The sequence below is a fragment of the Thermobia domestica genome, chromosome 10 (assembly GCF_964235325.1).
Source record: "Thermobia domestica chromosome 10, izTheDome1.hap1.1, whole genome shotgun sequence".
Classification (NCBI taxonomy): Eukaryota; Metazoa; Arthropoda; class Insecta; order Zygentoma; family Lepismatidae; genus Thermobia; species Thermobia domestica.
Window position 1 is genome coordinate 90,117,177 of NC_137463.1, and position 23,833 is coordinate 90,141,009.

The 23,833-nt window shown below is 34.2% G+C and overlaps 1 protein-coding gene across 1 annotated transcript in view; it reads left to right on the forward strand.

The window, feature by feature from the left end:
* Positions 1–23,833, forward strand: part of LOC145662026 (putative peptidoglycan muropeptide transporter SLC46) — a 52,671-nt gene that overhangs the window by 14,448 nt on the left and 14,390 nt on the right. The window contains exons 2-4 of the mRNA XM_081727361.1: positions 12,268–13,144; positions 18,922–19,023; positions 22,232–22,369. Coding sequence (XP_081583487.1) covers positions 12,271–13,144; positions 18,922–19,023; positions 22,232–22,369 — 1,114 coding nt within the window. The 5' untranslated portion in view covers positions 12,268–12,270. The remainder of the gene's footprint in view (positions 1–12,267; positions 13,145–18,921; positions 19,024–22,231; positions 22,370–23,833) is intronic.

Here is a 23,833-nt window from a genome sequence, read left to right on the forward strand (position 1 = left end):
CAACTATTGATATTGGTCCCAAACCATGACCGCGATTTCAATCTGGTGCATTGTGGGTGCACAGAACATCACACAAAAATAACTCACAGTATAAGCTGTTTCCTACCACTACCTCCAAGAGAACTGTACGCCACTGGACTCGTCCTCCACAGTTAACTGTTGATAATTTCTTAGTTACTTGTTATTTCCTGACGTCGCACTATCGTGAATATTGGAATGTTAGTATATCAAAAATTATTAAAGAATATCATCCTCTTATTGTAACGATGGATATTACATTTGAGCATGGGAAGTACGCATTAATCCTAGACAGTATACCTGGAGCCAAAGAAAAATACAACATACGTGGTATCTATGATTTCCGATAGTTTCTGAATTGAAAATATTTTATTTTCTTCACATTTGTACCATTTATAAAATTTATTTTGAACATTTTTAACATTTATAACAACAACAACGTATAAAACAACATTCGCTGCACAGGGCTTTGTTTTCTGACCTCAAACAATGGCCATGAGATGTAAACCAGCACGTCTGCCATCAGCAACAATAGAAAGAAGTGAAATTTTACGAGTGCATAAGGTCTTACCTCAACGGGAGCGCATGCGCCATCTGTATGAATATTTTGCTGAGTTTTATGAACCCTACGTTCTACGTAACGTATACTGTCTAGGGCTAATACTTCCGCGTATATTCGTCATTTGCCCAGGGTTAAGATTTGCACAGATATTAGTCATTCGCTTGAGAAGGGTTAAAACAATAATTTAAATAGTCGTCCATGTTTCCTGTAAACAAACATGCTGTGGCCAGCGAGTTATTTGGTTGAGTTTCCATAATTGCTTTTTATCAACAATTACATTTTTGTATACATGGGGAACATGAACTTTATGTGTGTTAATGTTTGATTATTGTAAGTAAAGAAAATTGATTTGTTTATATTTTAGTGTTCGTGCATATTTAGATATTCGATAACATATAAAAGAAGGATAATGTGTCATTAGTATTTCCTGTTGATATATTTGTAATCGTACGAACATAATTATTTTTCTTGCAAGATATTTCAACTTCGAATTTGTTTAATACAGAATTACACATCCAAAAGGTAAGGATCTCTTGTACTCTTTGACTAAAACTCTAATGCTGGAGACTTAGACGGGATTTTGTTTCGTTTTAAATATTCCTCTTTGAGTATTGGTTATAAGCATACTAAAATATTTTTGATGTGTTAAAAATATAACTAAATCACTTTTAATAATGTTCTACTTAAAGTATAATTTGGATCTCTCTCCAAGTTATGTTTAATGTTGCTTTTTGTTAAATGTAGAAATACTTTTCAGTTGTTTAGAAATACCAGGAAGTGAAGAAACAGACTTATGTACTATTCTGGTACCTGTTCTACGAAATCTAGAATCTTGTGATGTTTATATAGAAGTGATAAATATCAAAATATTTATAATTGTGCGTATCACAAAGTTATAATAAACTCTTGACACTACTTTGTCGAAAGGGACACATTTAATTTTGTCCTTACCTAGACTTGTTACTTATAGTTAACTTCGTCTAATGTCGAGTGCTAGTTGGTTGACCTTTTTGTTACTACATCTAGTGGGCAATCTTTAGACCGGAAAGAATAAAAGAACAGTAGTACTAGTATTTGCAAACGAGTTTTACTATTATCCTAGTGACTTACTACATAGTATTTTATAATTTGTAAGAAGAAAAAGAAACTTGTAGAATTTTAAACTTAGTTAAAGCAGGTCATAATATTAATATTCGGAGAGTTCATTAATATTCGAAGAGTTTCTACGTAGGTAAACGGAGTAAGTATAGCAAAAGAAGAAAATTGGATTTTATTAAACTATACAGGAAACGACTGTAAGCTCTCAATCATTTTGCACTGCTTTAATTTTTAATTACAATACCTATACATTATTTTTCTGATTATTTGATATGGATATTCGTGTTTGGCATGGATGATTATTTTTTCCAGTCATGCCACTCATTCGGAGTCTGAAGAGTAAAACAAAATATGCACCTGCATGTAAGAAAATGAACATGATTGTAAGGGATTATTTCTTTCAGTATCTATACAGGCTGTTTCAAAACAACACCGACAACGTTTGGAAGGTGATTCCTGACACCAAGATAAGACAAAAAGTATAGTCCAACCTGGGTGCACAAATGCTTCCTTTCGGAGTTATAGGCTGCTGAAAACATGAAAAAGTGAACTTTAAAGGCCCATAGTTCCAATACCTACCCGACCTACCGTAGTCGGGTCAAGACTTCAATTAGGAACTAATATGTGCCCTATCCAAAAATACATGTTTCAGAATCCTAAGGTACTCACGCAACAATTTTTATAGAGGGAGCCTGCCTAAGGGCAAATAATTTAAGGTACTCACCAACTACCTCTGTAAAAACTGTTGCAGAAGTACCGTAGTATTCTGAAACATGTATATTTGGATAGGGCACTTACTAGTTGTTAAGTGAAATCTTGACCTGACTAATGTAGGTCCCATAGTATTGGAGCTATGGACCTTTGAAGTTCATTTTTTCATGTTTTCGGCAGCCTATAACTCCGAAAAGAAGCATTTGTGCACCCAGGTTGGTCTATACTTTTTGTCTTATCTTGGTGTCAGGAATCACCTCCCAAACGTTGTCGGTGTTGTTTTGAAACATCCTGTATATGTATTTCATGAGACTAGTTTAGCCATATGTTTGGTCGTTCATTAACTCTGCATAAATATGTAAAATTTTGTCCAGGTAAATAGGAACAATATGTTCTTGATAATTAACTAGAAGACAATTAAAACATACAAAGATAACTACGATGAAGTGTGGATAATAGTTATTCGTCTGAAATACTCCATTGGAGATTTTAATAGAAACACTATTAAGATTATGAAATGAAGCAAGTTAAAAATGATGCATAATAGGCTTTATGAGATTTTAGGAGATAGTCTTTAATTGCTATTACGAAAAGTAATGCGAAAACAAATTTAAGATAAAGGGAAGTGTGGCATAATCTGCACATACCATATAACTGTGGCTTCCTGAACGAATACAATTGCAATAGTTTAATTGCAAAAATAGCATTTGTTATTTGTTCTTGAGAGCTATTATACGAACTTCTCTCATTATAGTCTGGTAAGAAATTAATTTTAGTTTTTTCTTCTTAACTCTGAATGCGTATTCAAATTAGAATATATACTGTATGTATAGGTCAAATATTTCGGCACAGATCCGTATGCTGTCCACAACTGTATCTTCATTGCAGTTTCCAAATTGAAATTTAAAACACTCATAATGCATTAAATAAAATAAATTTAAAACTGATCATTTCTAGATAGCAGAGCCGTATTTTATTATATTCTCATCAGATGACTCGGATATCAACATCTCATTTGATACTGGGAAACAAGAATCATTTAATAAAAATGAAGATAACTCTTATTCTGATTTCGTGTCCAAGTGGTTAGCTAACTTCAAAGTAAATATTTTTACTCACGATTCTTTAGGAGATAATAAATCCCTAAGTTACACTTAAGATTCTGTTCTTGTTTAAAATTCAATAGACCCAAGAACAGGCTTGCAATCTAGAAATACAACTTCATGAAATAATTTGCTTTAGAACTACTGATATCTCGTCTTCCGCTGTATCAAATTGCATTGCTGTATCAAACTTGCATTCGAATTTTTGTTGACAATTCAAGACATTTTGCAGCGAGAAAAAGTAGTCATAACCGTGTTATTGAAAGTAACTACATGTGTTATTGAAAAAAAAATAATACGGAAATAAAATGCAGGTTCTGTCCTTACTAGATAAACAGCTACAATGAATATAAATTTGTAATATGTGAGAAATCAATTTACCTGGGGTGTACAATGTGTGCACATTTGACAAATTCCCCTTTTGAAATTTGACTACACGTAGACAATTTGTAGAATATCAAATTTCAGATACACTATTGCAATTTAGTACGTGAATGGAATAACGAATTTGTTAGTTGTAGAAATAAATGTGTGGTTGAAAATTTATTACAGGGTGCCGGAAAAGTCCCTACCCATTTCTGCGAAATTCTTGAACTCAAATGTAGTCTTTATAACACAAAAAAAGACAGGCGTGGGAGACCCGGGTTCAATTCCCGGCGGGAGCTCATGTGGTTCGGATTCCACGTAAATCAGTAGGTCCACGTCTCATATAGCCTCGCTGCTGAACGGGACGCTAAACTAAAATCAACTCAACTCAACAAAAAAAGACACCGTAAGTCAACGAAATGACAGCAGTTCGACATGACTGCTCTCCATACCCAAGAATAGTTGTCATCTCTCAGCGGTGCACCTGAATACACGCTGCAGCATTGCTGGGGTAATTGTGCTCATCGATGATGAAATGCGTTCACATAGGTATGCCAAATCCCTAATCTTCATCTTGTACGCCTGAAGGGATTTATATTTCATTTTTTTTTTCTCCTTACGCTAAGATATTGATAAATTCATTTCACTGCTTCAATTTTCTACACCGATATTTATAGATATGGATGAAATGGCGTTTTTCTAATGAACCAAAGAAACAAAAGAATTAAACAAAACCCTGCTGCATCGTAGGCAAAACCCATAAGGTAATTTTTACAATATTATTTGGACTTAATAAAAAAACATGTTGCCCATTGAAATGAACAAAATGAACTTTTTGTAAACCTAAAAATTGATGCTGTATGATAATCAGCTCAGGTATTAGGATGAAAATAATATTGAAGAATATCATTATCAAGCTCTTCGTTATAACACTATCAAGAAAACAGTACATATTAAAGAGCTGTAGCCCAAAAGTATGATCAACTATTTAACTTTTCTTGAACTTTAATATTGTCCAAGGTAAGACATATACACAGAGAAAGGGAAACAACACATATGTGACGTACGTAAAAACGTAGGTAACATCCTGTTCTGCAGGAAACATATAACTGAAAACGTATGTTTTATAGTACTTTCTATATAAGTGTTCCATCTAAACGTACTTTCCGTATGAAAGAAAGAACTGTATATATAAGAGGTAAGGATCTCACATACAGATAGACGCATATAACATATGGCTGACGTATGTAACATACATACATATATGTATGTACAGCAATATACGGAAGACTGTTAGATGTCAGGTATCCAGCAGCACCATGATGTAACATCTAAGCTGGAAAAAAGGCATTATGTATGTAGCATATGGATAACATGTGCTCCGTACAGATTTCCGTAGTAAATCCACATAGCTCACGGACGTCCACGGGACATCCGAGACTGATCCGCAATAGACAACGGAACATCCCGAAATTTGCTCCCGGGACATCTATAGGATCTCCACAGGCTATCCAGGTGTCCGCTAATATCCTGGAAAATGAGATATTCAACGGGACCTCAAAGGGATGTGCATTTGTAAATCGTGGGATAATGTGGTCCTAGGTATGACCGGTGTGAGATTTCCCTGGTATCTCTTCTCCCATCCGGGACGGCCCGTGAACATCCTAAGTGAGAATCCTTTAGGACGTTCCATACAGTACCTGCATGGGATGTCTACTCATTATCCCGATAATCCCGGGAACTATATTTGATAATTGGGATCAAAATGGGACGTCGTAGGAACGTCGTTTGTTACGTGGGAAACATATGGATTCCGTTCATTTGTGCAATATACCATTTTCTGCATAATGGATTTTTCTCGGTGTATCAGTAAATACATCACATTGAGCTGTACAAAATAATGTACCTGAGAATAAATTCTCATACATCCAGCACCTTTTCTGGAAAATAATGTAAAACGAATTTCTATGACGTTAAAGAGTATATCGTTCGTTCTTATCTGGTGCACTTGATATACTGCTGTTGGAGACATATTCAGATCGAGTAGGCATTTTATTTTTAACTATTTATGTTCTGTATATGAACCACATAAACTGCTAGGTAGCCAATTACGTTTATCATTTGATTTCTCCCAACAGTGATACATATACTCCTACCAGTAACACACATACTGCTAACACTGACACACTACTAATAGTTGTAAATGACAGACGCTTGGATTAACTATTTTCTAAACGTCTCAAATAGTTTCTGCTTTTTAGACTTATGGGAAATTTTGTTTTCTTTTGACGAAATATTTGGTGAGATTGGGTTTAATTGATTTGTTCTTAATTGGGAACTTCATCACATGAGAAAAGCTTTTCGATCTCCACTGTGTTAAAGTTGCAGGGATTATAACTGCCCTTTTATAATATCTCAATTATACATTGTTAATATTGCTTTGCTAATAAAATTGCTATATGAACTGCTTTAAAGATGTTGTCACTTTTTGTACCTAAGTAACACACACATACGAAATGCAATATAATTTAGTTATCAAGGAGGAGGCTAACGTGTGAAACACATCATTTAAAATTATACAAATATTTTATAACTCCACAGGATTTCGGAGTGTCGTGGAATACTGTGGACTGTTGCATCAACAAGAAATAACTTGTCAAGAGGACATGATCATTTAAAATTTTGGAATTGGCAACATAGTGGCATTTACTTCACACGACCAACACGCAATCAGTAGAATACAAGATGGTGTTAATTTAAGAGAAGACAGATAGTGTTTACTGATTTACTGAATTAAAATCGCATGTTATAGTACGTACAATACATAATCCAAAAATGGTACAGAAAGAAAGTTCCAGCTGACAGCAGTATTAAAAAGTGGTTTCAGAACTTTAAAGAAACCAGACGTGATGCTGATTTACCAGACTTGTAGACAGAACAAAGCTAGTTGAATCTGTGAGGGGAATCTGTTCTTAAGAATCTCGAAAAACCCGTTAAAAGAATGGCTGCAAATTGACAGTAAATGGAAGGAAAACATACAAGATAAAATGCATAAACAAATAAGATTGTCTCTTGTTGAAATTTACCGTCCCTTTTCATCAACAAATCTATGAGACAAGGACCTATTGTTTAAAGCAGAATCCGAGCCATCGTAGTAAGTTTGAATGCTCTCCGACTTGAAAACGAACTCCTGTCCGCGTACACTCAATGCGCATGTCCAGCCACTAGGACACCAAGGTTGACGTAAACAACTTAGAGCTACATCATAAAGATTTAATATAAGAATAGTACAAGACTTCAGTGACGAAGAAAATGAAACCATTTGCATGGATTTTTAACGAAATGATGCCTAATTGAATACAAAATAATGCCGAAAAGTTAAAGTTAACTGCACTTTTAGACTATGCCTCGGGTAAGGTGAAGAAAAATTTTAGAAAAGAAGTATCCACATGAGCTTGAAATAGTTGAGCTAAATAGTCCCAATGCTAATAATATCTATGTACGGCATTATTTCTAATTGGCTAATCCTTCTTCGAGGAGGTATTGTCACTGAAAATGGCTATTTGCAAATGGTGCGAATATGTCGGTTTTTGTACGAACCCTTGTAGCCAGAACCTCATGGACCACAATCTTGCCTGATCAAAGCCACGTCGTACCAAAACCTCAGGTCCAAAATCTTGCTATCAAAGATCAAGCCTGGCCAAAATTTCGTCTGACTAAAACTTCGCCGTCCAAAACCTCTTGGGACAAAAACCTCACATTAATTTCTTTAGGGTAAAATGTTCAAAATATCGATGTATGTACTGTACGTAGCCTTACATATAAAAATTGGATATACAGTGAAACACCAATTAACGGACACTTCTATAAGACGAAACTATTTCTTGTCCCGGCAAATGTATGTGTATTATCACGGCATAGATCCCTCTATATCACGAATACTCTCAAATACGGATACTGACAGTCTTCTTTTCCTTCCAACATTTTAGTAACCTCTTTCTAGCGAACAAGAACAATTCTCAATTCAAACGTATTTAGCATGGAGAACGTTTTCTGCAATTTAAAGACAAAACTGAGTATTGTATATGGACAACTCTGCGGAAAAGTCGTGGCTGGCCTATTTCGATATAAGTTGCTGTTAACTTCATTAGCATGCCTGTAAATACAGAAGTTATCATCAAACGTTAGAGAAGCTCGTAATAAATACTATGCTAAAAACGACTCTGCATAGGGCCCCTAGTGTTTAAAGTAAGCATTTCAGATCCCATGTTACTTAAATATTTCTTCTTCTCCTTTTACATATTATTTTGACCACAGAAACTATTGTTATAGCGAAGTTGGGTTCTGACAAGTTTTGCCTGTGAGGTTTGGCCCAGCGAGATTTGCTCCGCTAGTTTTTGGACGCCGAGATTTTGGAGGTTTTGGACTTCGAGGATTTGGCCACGCTATTTTGGTTAGGAAAGTTTCAGCTCGGGAGATTTTGAACGCCAAGATTCGGCTCCGAGAGATTTTGTCATATGATAATTTATCTCACGGGATTTTGGGCCGCTGATGTTTCAGCCCCGAGATTTTGTCCGTATATCATTGAAATCGACACGCTCACCCCCTTTTTCAAGTGGAATTTTCGAAATTGCTGAAATAAGTGTTAAGTTTAATGGGGAGCTAATATGGCGAGTTTCTTTTCTGTGAGTTCATATTCGTCAGATACTCTAATTTTTTTAAAAAAAGAGAGACCTTTTTTACCATCCCTTAGGATATTCATTTCAAAATATCCGTTCTTATTCCTTACTTTTATGACAAAAATAGTTTTCTGTTCAAATATTACATTTGTAACTATAGTAGTATATCCTGACGTTGATGAGAGTAACTTTTGATCATATATTTTATCGTAATTGTATAGATTGAAATTTTAAAAGTTAACAAGTGGAAGTATCATAAGTAGGGAGGCACTCAGAAATCTACTTCTGGGGCTTCAAAAAGTTTTCGGGTAGAGGGTCTAAATTCAATATCAGGGTAAATTACATTAAATTTTGTAATATCACTCCTAAAATTAGACTAAATTTACAGAAAAGTCGGGATTTTGGTAGGACCGAATCCTTAGGACCCACCTCCTGCGTTCGTTTCTGGTTATAAGTATTTGCTTGATACGAAAACTTCAGAAATTTCCACACTATAAGAATTCATCAATGAGTCGCTATCTGTAGGTTGAGGATAATTATATTGACCTCTCTAGACTATCTTGATACATCACAACGTGAGAAAAGTCTTTGAAAGGGTCATAAAACTTGTCATAGTCCTTGAAAATACACATTTCTATACTGCGATTGTCAGTGAAATTATCAAGTTTTGTAGCGATAATTTTCACCTTGTATTATGCTATAACTATTACCTTTTCAAGTACAAGGTAAACCAAGTACCGTCTTCTCTAATCTTTAACTGGTGACAAGAAATATGTAAAGTAATGTCATAAAGTCGCAGGTAGCTCATTATCAGAGTTTAATATATAAATTGTGAAAGTAGGCAGAACAGCAGGTAAATCCTTTATAGAAACAATCAGTAATTACATTGCTACTGGTAAACTAGCGGACTTAAAAAAAAAAAAAAAAAAAAAGAATAAACACTTCATTGAGTTGGAGATAGGAAATAGTCGTTACGTGCAACATTGAATTGAGTCAATGAGTACATGCAGTTTAACAATTTCCTTTGAGTGCAGTATTATCACCATTAACTTCAGGACGTGAATCCTCTGCTAGTTCATGAATAATTTAAATCTTTTCTAAAATTATATCAAACTTAAAGCATTGGATATTGCTAGCTGTAAATTCAAAAAATAATTTAGTCTCAGGTATATTACAATTTTCAGTTTCAGTTTTCTATACTTACTTACTATGTTACGCATAAATACGTATGTGAGGTCTTATATAGAAATATTCTCTGCATCTAAGGAGAAAGGTAACCACTACCTAGGTAATTAATAAATGTTTTTTGATATGCGTTGTAATACCAAGAGTCATATGTAGATACTGTTTTACTTTTGTTCTTGAATTGAAGCTGGAAGTAGAAAAGGTCTGCTTCTTTTGGTTTCAATATTTGACTCCTTTAGAACAAAAACGCAAAGGGAAAAAGCGAAATGGTTCCTAGTGCTCCAAGAATAGATCTTATTCCGTCGTGGTTCCTTTATTACAGCTTCCAGATTCATTATTGGATCCCTATAGAACCAGAACGGTAAGAGAGAGCGAGACATGTTTTCATCGTAACAGAAGTCAATTTTATTTCTGCTTTCATTCTTCTACTTTCAAACTATGTAATGCATAACTATTGAAAGTTTTAGAACGGCTATGTCCATCTGCATCAGAGCAAAAATGGTAAGTGGTGTCGAGAAGCGTGTTTTTGGAATGGATTGTGTAATAAGAATGGGTTCAGTCTCATTCGTTAACCTTCTGTTCAAGCCGGAAGTTACAGAAATTAATCATTTCCGGTTTTAATGTTGATCGCCATAGCACAAAATCGATAATAGATACCGATTTTTTGTAAATTGGTAAATTAATTCAGCGTTTCAATAAATTGTATCATTTTCACTCGCATCTCTCTGCTGGAATCGTAAATAGAAGAAACTTAGAAGTACTGATTGTAATTCAAGCCTATGCTAGTTGGAGAGTTATGGAAAGAAAATATACAAGATGATACAGTCAATGAGTAGTGTCATATTCAATTACAGTGTTAATGTTCAGAAGTCGTTGCTGCTTGAGAACATACTGTACGTTGGGATTATTGAACTTTCTTCTGGCTATATGGTTAGCGTACGTGGTATTGGAGTCGAAGAGCAAGATTCGATTTCCAATGTGAATTTACGTGATTAAGATTCTACGTTAAACTGCAGATCCACGCCTCATATAAACTTGCTGCTGAAAGGAGCACTGAACTCGAAAACAAATCAACCAAAGCGATGGAACTATTTTACGAACATTAAATTATTGATTATCCGAATTTGAGTTTATTCTATAACAAGATTGTTTCAGCTTTGAAATAATTCTAACAATATTATTAGCGATTAACGCAAAAAGTGTCCAAATGTGAAGCCTACTCATCGATAAATCTCATCAATTTAAACAAACTCATGTGAGTAAATATAAATCTGCATGCGTTTTTTTTTTTTAAGAAAATCGACAAAACGATTTTTTTGTAAACTTAAACATTAATGCTATCTGCTACCACGTGATCCATTAAGATGAAACATATACGTACTGAAGTGTAAGCTAATCGAGCTTTTCATTATGACACTAGTAAGATTATAATATACAGTATAATTGATGACAAGTAGCCTTAAATTATGAGCAAATCTAATTTTAATTTTTGCGTATACTATAATATTGTCTAATGAATCAATAGATGGCATCGAGCTGACCAAAATCATGTTTGAGGATAAATTTTCATGCATAGCTTGTGAGAAAAAGAGAGAAAAACAAATTTTATGGCGCGAAGACTATGCTATTCTTTGCTAATCTAATGCAGTTGATGCTGTATATTCAGCTCGAAAATATTATTTACTAGCGTCAATTATCCGCTTCACTGGATTAAAATAAGAAAAATTGGTAATATGTTCCGTTAGTCAGTTACCTTTTACTATTATTGAAGCGGTCTCAAATCGACAAAAACAAAGAAAATATAATTTAAAAAATCAGAAAATAATAAGTAATCTATATAAATAAAAGTTAAATATTACTATTGTGTGCTGAATTTGGATTTAAACGGCATCGTGTCACTGTTCATCCCAGCGGCTCCGATAACTATGGATTCGACACTAATATCGGTCATTTTCGATCATTTTTATATATCTCTCCCTCCCCTAAGTTGCACCGTCAAAATAAAATTATAAAAATTATCCCAGGCCGAACCTAATCTATGTTGGAAATTGGATCGAGATTGGTCGGGTGGTTCAAGAGTTATTAAGTCGAGGACACACACACACACACACACACACACACACACACACACACACACACACATATATATATATATATATATATATATATATATATATATATATATATATATATATATATATATATATATATATATATAGATAGATAGATAGATAGATAGATAGATAGATAGATAGATAGATAGATAGATTTATGTATGCACTATATGAAAAATGCACATGTAAAGTACCAGATACTAGATATTATCTTACGTTGATTGATTTCTCGTCATAACGGCACACATGACCACTACAGTGATACACATTCTGGAAACAGTGAAACCAGTACTCCTAACAGTGCCGCCCATAATTCTAAAATTGATGCACTTGCAATAAGTTATATTACTTACCATTACAGAACTGGCACAATAAATGATCTCATTTGTGATAATCTTAATGTAGCTAATACATGTATTCTTGATTTACAGATCATGACGGAAAAGGAAACTCCCTCATCAAGAAACAAATGGACTGAAAGTATTCAACGTTTGTGCAAGCAAATAACGGTGGAACCAATAGTGCTTCTCTTCGCTTTTGCACGAGGACATATGTCAATTATTCAAGAAGATTTCTATTTGAATCGTGCATGTTATATAAATCTAGGTTACAATTCCAGTGTATGTCAACATCTCTCAGAGCATCATAATGAAGAAATGAATGTTCAGAAACTAGTGTTACCGTACATTCTTGCACGGAAATACATTGTGGCCGTAGTATCGATAGTTATATCGTTCCTGCTTGGATACTGGAGTGATAGCAAAGGTAGAAAGTTGCCGTTGCTTATTCCTGTGGCGGGTAATTTGTTAACGGTTGTGATTTATGTGATTCTGACCTTCTGGGACACTCTTCCTGTTGAGGCGAATTTGATTGCCATATTACCATCGTCTTTAGGCGGAGGAGGAGTATCGTTGTTAGCAGTGGCAAGCAGTTATGTAAGTGATATTTCTGCTATGAAATCACGAACTTTCCGGTTGGTAGTGGTTGAAGCAGTTTGGGCTGGTGGGCCTATTGTTGGAACATTTATCAGTGGGTACATTCTCTTATACGTAGGATATTTAGGTGTATTTTTGGTATCCCTAACTGCGTATACTTTAGCCCTGCTTTATGGAGTGTTCTTTGTAAATAACACGTGTCCACAAGAAGAAAACAAACAGAAGACTGAAGAAGATATTATAGTTTGGTGTTTCTGTCGTAAAGTCCAGGAAATTAAGACGAGATTTAAAACTATGCTCTGTGACACAAAGGAAAGGACAACAATTGGGTTTCTCCTTAGTATTTTGTTCGCGTACAACCTTGCAATGAACGGTAAGTAATGAGTTTGTTGTTACAAATTATTGCAATTATTTGTGATTGTGATAGACTAACTAATCTATTGTATAATTAAACCAGTGAGTTTTCCAAATTGGAAAAATCTCCTTTATTGATTTTTACTTAATATTTATTATTCATATACATTGCATTTACAGGCTATTACTAGATATTTTCATGGGGGTAAGGGGCACTACTTTCTACCTGCAATTCCATTTTAGTGGACAACGATTAGGATTCATTAAAAGTTTACTTCAATAAATAGGTTTTGCCATCATTTGGATTATCTTCGAAAGATCAAATAACGATTAACAGGTTTGTTGTTTAAATTCCCAAATAGCAATTAGTGATCCCCCCTCAGAATATTTGTTCTAATTAAAATCTCAGCTTTGGTGATCCATAACTCGGGAACCGAAAGTCTGTACAGGGAAGTATTTCCCATGCATACTACAAGCAAATTAAGATCTACCTCCATGACGTGTTTGGTCAAAATCGGATGAGTTCTGTCTGAAATATAGATTATCCTTGTGATTTATTATTTTAGAAAAATCAAATGAGGTAGATATGTTAATATATATATTTTTTAAATTTAACAATATATTCACGCGAGGTCTAAAAAATTATTTGAGAACAGCTGAAATTGATGCTAATAGGTTTAAGACCTACATGCTACACTAGGTCTCACTTCTGATTAGCAGCACAAATCTATCTTCAACATTCAGGAGGGGGGAGGACCGGTAAGACCTATCCTTTCTTTTTAGCTGTGTTCAAAATGTTTATGAAGTTGAAAAATAATACTGTGTACGGTCACGGGAGCAGTTTTCTTCAGCACTGGGAGGCGGGCAGATTTGAGGCTTATTCTGGCAGGAATCAATTTCATCTCACTTTCCTTTGTGGCAATTGGATACAAATGATCACATTTCTCCTCAAAAAACACATTTAAATCGGATTATTGGGGCGCAGTCCCCCAAGTTCCAAGATTGGAGAGGACATGTCCTCTTATCCCCCTGGAATTTGCTCCAGTGCTTCTCATACTAGATCTGATCAGAGGGAACAGATGACACGGAAGCGGAAAAAGTAGCTCTGCATCATTACTGCACAATTTTATAATGAATTAAAGGTATTCACTAGTCAAGCCCGAATATTCATGTGTTCGATTCCAGGTCTGATATTTCTTAATCAAGGTATTATGTCTTGACTATTTCAAATAGAATTTGATGTTTATTCTTGTTCCCATAATATAAAATAATGAAGTGATTTTCAGCACACATTGTGCTGAAGGTTTAGCAAAACACTATTTGGGCTCAGTGATATCTCTTCTTATATTCTTACAGGCTCACTCGATTAATTTTTGACAATCCCCCATAACAAAAATGTATAGTTTTTATGATTCTCACATATTTATACTCTGATAGACCTTGTAGTTATCTTTCAGTACAATGTGTTGACACTCAGACCCACACAAGAGAGCAAGAGAAAGAAAATAATATATTTAGTAAGAAGAGAGAGAGAGAGAGAGAGATGGGAGAATTGCGTTCTTTAGAATTACATTACGAGCTTCACACATACTCCCCATATAGCCTATATAAAGATGTTTTGTTGTATCCGTGTCATCGAGTCTAGTGGGTCGTGGGTCAGACTGCTTCTGAGTCACGTGAATCTTGCACATTTTCAACTATTCAATAATGCTGATTAACAGTGGGGCTTCACTAATGAGTGAAATTCAATCAAAAAATCATATATGGATTTAAGATCTAATGCATTTAATTTATGACGTTTTCAAGAGCTCAACTTGAGATGAATACAGGAAGTTGTTTCCGAAATTCTAGGATTTAAATGAAATCATGAACTTAAAACCAACAGTGTTAGATCTTATATACTGTATTATTACAGTAGGTAGATGATACATTCTTCTTCTTCTTCTTCTTCTTCTTCTTCTTCTTATTATTATTATTATTATTATTATTATTATTATTATTATTATTATTATTATTATTATTATTATTATTTGAAGAATATGATTTATTCTGAGAACATAAAATAATAAACCAATCATTTATATCTTCATGTGAAGCTTATAGGTCTTATTAATAATTTATCAATTATTAACTCAGTGCATTAAATTCTTAAATAAATGGGATATGTGAGTATCCATATACTTATCCACTTCTCCATAGAGTTAATAATACAAAGCTCCATAAAATTGCAGATGACAAAGTACAAAGATCAGTGAAAAAGTAATGCAGAATCCACTATAGGTTGATGTTCCTAAGTTCTAGTGAAGTGAAATTTTGTAAAGTATAGGTACAAGCATTGATGTTTTGGAATTTCATATATGAACCATTTGCTTTACTGCACTACAACTATTTTTTTCTTCATGGCACGAGCACCATTCCTAACATCCTAAAGTTGGTAATTACACCAATTCTCACACATGCAATGAATATGTCGTCTCAGAACTGTTTTCCATGGAGATGAACCTTCAGTCTTCCAAACAGACATAGACATAAATCCGACGGCACTAGGTCGGAACTGTATGCAGGTGATGGCACCACTATACACCTCAGTTGAGCAATCTTCTGAACTATTATCTTTGCAGCATGTGGTCTTCTGTTGTCATGATGCGACTTGATGTCCCTTGTGTGTAATTATTATCTTTTTGTTCATAAAGTATGCTACAGCTTGTACAAGGTGGAACAATATCATTCTTCGTCCTCGTTCTACCTTCGAGAAAGTGTATGGAAATCACATCTTGTGATCCTAAAAGAATGTCGGCATCAATTTGTTCAGTTATCTGGTCAGTTACTGCTTCTTTTGACACCGAGATCCTGAATGTTTTACTTTATCTTTCCCACTCAGAATCGACTTGAAAGAGACAGATTTTATCATAGGTGATGACTCCTTGAAAATATTTTGGACAATTTCCAGAAAAAGAACTTTGGAGAAGATATTCACACATGTTCTTTCTGAATAGCAGAATCTCCCTTATCAAAAGTCGTGAAGTCCAGGAAGCACTTTTTCTTTTTTCTTTTCTTTTCTTTTTTCTTTTTTTCTTTTTTTTTTTTTTTTTTTTTTGCATCCCAATCGTTGGATTGGCGTCAACAAGATCCTTTTGTCATTCATTTATGTTCCATGGTATGTCTCGTGATGACGCATCTGTCTTTTTGGATGAGTTACTCAATGACTGATGTGTTTTCATCGGTTGTGACGATTGACGGTCTACCTGATTTTAACTGGTCCTGGATTATACAATGACAACTCCAAAACCTCTGAGGTCATTGGCATACATCACTTCGATTCATCTCTCCATACACTGGCAACAGTGTATTGTCACTCGATGTTGCTGAGTTATCTCGGGATTTGTAAAGAAATTCGACTACTACACGATGGTGTAGTAGGCTGTCACGTTGTTTATCCGCGAAAGCTTACCTGCAACAACAGAAAATAAATGTTAAGTATAGGTTAGGTTGTGAGAGTCAATGCTTCTATATACAAAATTTTATTTCTATAGTACTTACCAATACAGCTACACTGAATTGAGTCACTTTTTAAACGGCGTTTCTACAAAAGAAAGTTTTAATTACAATAAAAATAGTAAAGCCGTAACTGCCTGAAAATAAATAATAACTATATATTAACTGTCCAGAATGTAAGTTCAACTGCAAAAAAACTGTATATAGTTGCGAGCTAAGTCTGTCATAGAAGACCTTCAAGATGTGGTATTTGAAATTTGTCTATCTAGCTTGCGATAGTTACAAAGGTGAATGATAAATCTTGAAATATTTTAACAACCTACATACTAGGCACGGAAGTACAAGATCAAATTGGTCCAAGGAAGAGTCTGGAAAGCGTTTTTTTTAATTTTTTTTTTTTTTTTTTTTTTTTTTTTTTAACACGAAGGCCTTCAGTTAGATTTTAATGGCATATATTTCTTACCCTGTCCTTTCGGATTACTACTTGTTTCGGTTCATGTTACACTTCTTAAAATTGTTGGATTCTTAGCCTCTAAAGACAAGACGTGGTATTAAGGGACTGACAGGGAGGTCGCTGCAGACAGTTCAATACGAGGCGCTGTACGTTGAATGTTAGCATGCTTTTGTTCTGTAATATTCTGTGTACCAGAATATTACAAGACTTATGACTTATCCTTGTACTCGTATTCTGTCCAACTTAGTTAATGCAAATACTTGGAGTTGACTTGTTCCTTTGTAGCTGCTGGATACGGCTTACTTTACCATCTTTACTTGGTGGATTCGTCAAAGTAATTTTTACGAATAGTGTTTGTTTCTATCCTTTGCGAGAGTTACTCCGATCTGAGTACCTCAATATCAGGATGCTTGAGAATGCCCTGAGTAATACTGTAAATAACACTGTGTGTCTGTTCATCACTCCTAAAGGAAATGAATAGCCTATAACTGGTCTTACCTACTTCTCTCAACGTTTTTCTACATTGGTAATGGTTATGTACTTCTGTTCTTCTACAGGAAAATGGCGGAAAAAAATCTTGTTAGTTGCAGTGTATTTTGCCTTCGCTTTCCTTCACTTTGTGGACTCCTTCCTCTTTGGAGGACTCATATTTCTCAGCTATCTTTCCATGGCTGCTTCTTTCTTCTGATTGGTTGTCCCTTACTTCAGGGCTGTTCTCAGAAAGTTTCTCTTAAGCCGGCCCATGATTTTTTTCAGGAGGAGCATACTTTTATTTTTGCATACTAAAAGGGAATCGAAAGTATTGTTTTAGAATGTGAAAGCGTTATTAACTCATTATGAATAAATTACATATTACATTAAAATTACATTACATTAAAATTACATATTATTATATTTGTAGTTAAAACATGGGTTTTGACACTGGGTAATTTAGAATTACAAGCTATAGGAAATGTGCTAATAAACTATTCGTAAGAAAAGAAAATCTGTTTTAGGAAGTACATATGTTTGACTTTGCTTTTTATGAATAAAAAATTATAAAAATGGTAAAAGATCGAAGAAAAATAAAATCACATTCAGATACTGTTATGCAATAGTATAGTAGACTAAAAAAAATCGCAACTGTGTATATCCAGTTACGTAAATCAGAGTAACAAAGTTAATGATTAATCAGTGTCAGTGGTGTAGGCAGAGGAACGACTGGGTTAACCATCCCACATTTAGTATAATGATACCGAAATGGGTTCTGCTTGCATGTGGTATGTTCAATTTGTGATTCCTCATGTTACGACAAAGATATCGCATTAAAGTTTGCTACACAAAATTATATCATTGTGATCACCAATTTATTACAGAAATGAGCTTTTTTTTCTTTTTTTTAACAAGAAAATAGATTTTTTCCTTTATGAAGAAGGTTTCTGTTTTGATCTCAATACACTTTTGCTTCAAGACCTAGAGCAAGGAGTTCATCAATGACATAGATGGTTATTCAAAAGCATTTTACCAGAAATATTTTCTAACGTCATCTTGTTTTAAACTGAAATAGCGAAAGAGAAGTAGTGGTCTGTTTGCAAATATTAAAAGAAATGAAAAAAAAGCTTAATTCATGCATAATTTGGCTACCATATCAGGAAATTAGTAATACTTGTGTGGAATTGAGTTTTTATGCTTTTGTTATAAAAATATAGGTTCAATTGTGGAGTGCTTAATGCCGAATACCTGTTACTTGGTAGCTCTACGGATATAAAGATACATGATGAAGTGCATTTCTGGGTAGAAAGCTTATACTGTAATCCGTATTATAGTTCAACAATGAATTGTCATTTTTTTACCTTCTTTTTACATAGGAATCAAAGATATAAATCTGTTCTTTGTAAGGCAACAAATTCAATGGAATACGATGCAGTATACTCAGTTTTTCGCCTACCAAACAATAATTTCAACAATAGGTAAGCAGTAACATTTTTATATAGAATAAGTTACAGCATACGTAGGGTCTAGGAATGAAGTATTTATTATATGGTCGTCGTTCTGGCAGAAGCAAGATCGTTGAAGTTATTTACTTATACCAGGACAACTACTTTACAGAACAGTATCAAAAAAGGACTTTACAACTTTGAAAACTCATATTGATTTATTCAGTTATATTACACACATGGTTTTGGTGTAATTTTGTAGCAAAATACATCAAGTTTTGACTCACGTAGTACACTAGTTCAGGAACAAGCCACTGCAAGCGCTAGCGGCAGTTGGAGCAAAGATGACTGTCTTTACTGGTCCCGAGCGTGCTAACTCTGCGTTTTAGTTTGAAGAATCCAAGTCTGCGACAACTGTGCAATGTAATTTTCGTATACAAAGTGTGGTAAAGATCCTCCCAGTAGGGCTACTACTCATCAGTGGCATAAATGGTTTATTGAAACTGGATGTTCGGTAAGACACAACAACTCATCAGATTGTCTCCGTACGTCTGAAGACGTTGTAGAGCAAGTGAGCCACATCAACTTTGGAAGCCATATTGAACCTCTTTTGGTATAAGGTTAGGAACTTGACGTATCTTGCTACAAAATGACAACAAAACTATGTCTGTAAGCTAAATAAATAAATCAAAGTTGTAAAGTCCTTTTTGATACACCCTGTATAGTGTATTTTGGTGAGTGAACTTTTCATTCTACGTTTCTGAAGTGTGTAATAATCAAAATCACATTATAATAATAAACAGCAAACCTCTCAGCCAATGCGTCACGCTATACCTAATAATAAACAGTGACACTGTGTTAAACTGTGCAAGAAATTTCCAGACTTAAAATTCTTGTAATGATTTAATTGCAATTTAAAGACTTTATTATTTCAATTTAGATATTTGAAATGGAACAACGGTCGTAACCATACGTAGATTTGAGCATTAATATGATATGGAGTTTAGGATGTTTGGCAAACAAAAGAAAATAAGAGATAATCTAATACAAATAAATAAACTTATTAAATGCAATCAATTAGAACTTTTAATTAAGCTCTAATTTTAACCTAGTGCACACTGGAACGAAAGCTCGGACTATCTTATTAGACTTCCAAACTAAGATATGCTTTAGATATCTGAAGTCTTGTAGAACGGCTCCGTCCCTCTGTGGACATCTATCAAAGCAAAAACGGTAAAGATATCGAGAAGCTGTTTCCTTGTAATCAATTCAACGTCCCAAGAATAGCTTTCATTTCTTTCGTTACCTCAGTTCAAACCGGAAGTAGTTCAAACGTTTGACACTATAGAACGAATACGGTAACATATAGCGAGAAGCAGTTTTTTTTTTTTCCAAACAATTCAGCCTCTCAAGACAATGTATCATCATTGTCCACAACACTCTTACAGAAACTAGAAGTGGCTCAAAATTACTATTACTTTAGGTTTTAATACTGCTTTCTATAGAGTAAACACCATAAGAAATGTTGAGAAGCGTGTTTTTTTGCAATTGATTCAGGATCCCATAACAGGTTCCATCTTCTCTGTTAACTCTGTATTCAAACTGCAAGTGGTAGAAATAAACTGTTTCCAGCTTCAACATTGGTCTTCATTGAACAAGAACGGTGATACACAGCGTGAAACAGTGTTTTGCAATCGATTCAAAGCATCAAGAGAACATACTACCACCAACAGTAAGTCTACCAAAACCGGAAATGGTTAAAATTTATTAGTACTTCTAGTTTAATAATTATTTATTTTGATCCAACGAATAGTTTATTTTTCTGTTCAAACCGGAAATGGTGAAAATTTACCAATTCCGGTTCAACACTATCACATAATAGATTAAATGGAAATAGATTAGAGAAGTAGATAGTTTTTTTATATGAATTCAGCACTGCAAGAATATGTTTCACCTCTTATTTTATTGCAGGGTTTCTCAACATGGGGTCGCGAGAGGGTTTCATCGGAGTCGCGAAGATAAGCGGAAGATAAACGAACTGACTAAGTTTGGTTTTAATCTATTCCCTTTTAAAGAAGTTACTGTATCCACTATAGACAAGAAATGGATGCTACTATTATAGAAATAAGTGGATATCGTGAGATTTCCGCAATAGGTATATTAAAAATCCTACACAAGCTTATTACAAACCAGAAATTATAAAGAGGTCACTGGCAAGAGGATGTGATAAAGTGTGGGTCGTGTTAGGAATTAGGTTAAGAACCACTGCTCTATTGCAACCGAAAATGATAAATATCAATTAGCACTTCCGGTTTCAATATTAATGTCCATAGAGCAGAAGCAGTACGAGATAGCGAGTAATGGCTTTTGGATATGGATTCATCGTCCGAAAAACAGGTTCTCTCTTTGATCTTATTCCTCTTTTCTAATAGTAATAGATATACTATTATACTTCAAGTTTGAGTATTAAATTCGCATCATTTGGAAGTCTACCGTAATTTTACATTATGAAACGAAATTAATTTGTTTAAAACTACGACAACATTAATGAAAAGACCCAATGAGATGTGGCTCCCCCATGAATCATGAAATGAGCTCCTTCGTGGTTAAACCGTTAGAATACGTGCCTTTGGCGTGGGAGACCCGGGTTCGATTCCCGGCAGAAGCTCATGTGGTTCGGATTCCGTGTTAATCAATACTTCCATGTCTCATATATCATTCCTGCTGAAATGGACGCTAAACTCAAAATGATCCAACGAATCATGAAATATGAGTAGTGGAAGGGGTTACTCATGCTAAATAGCTTTATATTATCTTTTAATAACAGTAGCTATAATTCTAATTGTTAAATTAATGTAGTGCTTAGGATTTTACAGAAAAAATATCATTTTTCATGTTTCTTTCTTGAAAATCCGTGTGTCATATATAACCATACGTTACGTCCATCGTATGATTAATAATTGTTTAATGCTATTATAATTATTAAAATGTTAGTTTGACATTTAATTAATATTTATAACCGAAAAAGTTACCTTCATTAGCTTAAAATAATATGTAGAGTCAACCTATTCTCCTTCAAAGTAAATATCTGGCCATGCCATCGATTTATATATGTAATTAGAGTACAAACTAGAGACTTTGAAATATTTATTTAATACAAACATTTCTTACTAAATTCTGTAGCTTAATTTCTCAAAAGAATCACTTTAATATCAATTATACTAAATTTTCAAATTTACAGGTTCTTCATGGGGAGCTTTTTTGTTATCAGAGAAGCTGAAAATGCATGACGCTACAATTTCTTTAATTGCTGTTTTGGGAGTGACGTTGTATAACTGCACAGTGGCAGTTTCCTGGGAATCCTGGATGATTTATGGTGGTATGTTTTCTTTGTTCGGAACAATTTAACTTTGAATTTCTTTAAGCGACATTTTGATAGAACTCAATATTAACTAAATTTGCTATTTTGAATTTACTTATTTGTTTCAATTCATAAAAGATGTGCTAATGTATTCAGGTTATATCCGGAATGGATAAGTGCACATGCGATAGAGAATTTTATGAGATACAGAATACAAAGTGAAAATCTAAAAACTGTAGCTTTTATAAATATGTAGTTTTATGAAAAAAATAATTCGTATACGCTATAATACAGATGAAAATAACATTGAAGGGGCTATAAAGACATTTCCAAGTTTTCTTTACTGCTTTAATTGTAATTGTTGAAAAGGATAACTTAAAAATAAGATTGGAGTAAACAGAAAATGCATTATAGTAAAAAATAATTTTGGAATTGGAAAATGTGTTGCATTTAGATTGATTGTTCAATCAACTACGTAAATTCTAAATTGTAGGTTTTTCTGTAAAATTAACTTAACATCGGTACAATACCACTAAATTAAAGTGATATCATTAGTTTTATACCATTTCGTAAAGCCCACAAAACAGTATATACAAAGTGTTTCAAAACAATACCGACAACGTTTGGGAGGTGATTGCTGACACCAAGATAAGACAAAAAGTATAGAACAATCTGGGTGCACAAATGCTTCCTTTCGGAGTTATAGGCTGCCGAAAACCTGAAAAAATGGACTTTAAAGATCCATAGATCTAATACTATAGAACCTACCGTAGTCGGGTCAAGACTGTACTTAGGAACTAGTATGTGCCCTATCCAAATATCCATGTTTCAAAATCCTGCGGTACTTCCGCATCAATTTTTATAGAGTAAATATAATCAGGATCGCACAGTGGCTATAGTGTTACCCAAGTAGGTGTGTACATCTGCATGAAAAGTGTGGTAAGGCGGCATTTCCTTGAAAAAGAAATAGATCGTCACCAAACAAAGCCCTAATGGATAGTAAAATTAATGTGGTCAGCATCTCCAAGTAACTCTAGCCAACATGGGCACCCGAATGGGGGTCTCTGGCTCACGAAAATGTATTAAATTTCTTAAAATTTTGTTAATACAAATAAAAAAGAAACAAATGTAATATAGCAACCAGATTTTCTTCGGGTGCCCGTGCTAGCCAATAATTATATCTTGGTAAAAGAATGGTCCAATTAGTCCCCTTGAAGATATCTCACACCAAATATTGAGTGTTGGAAAATTGATATCTTGCTCGACATAAGAATGAAGATTTTCGGGAGGCCAGTACACATAGTTATGACAGTTAATCATGTCATGTAATTTAAATCATTTCTCACTACACTACACCATTTTACAACCAAAATTAACATTCTCTTCCATCTGCATAAGGAATCATTCACAAAACTAAATTCTTCTGTATGGATCATTCTCATTCAATGCATATAACAGCTAAGAGAAACATCCCAGTCATGG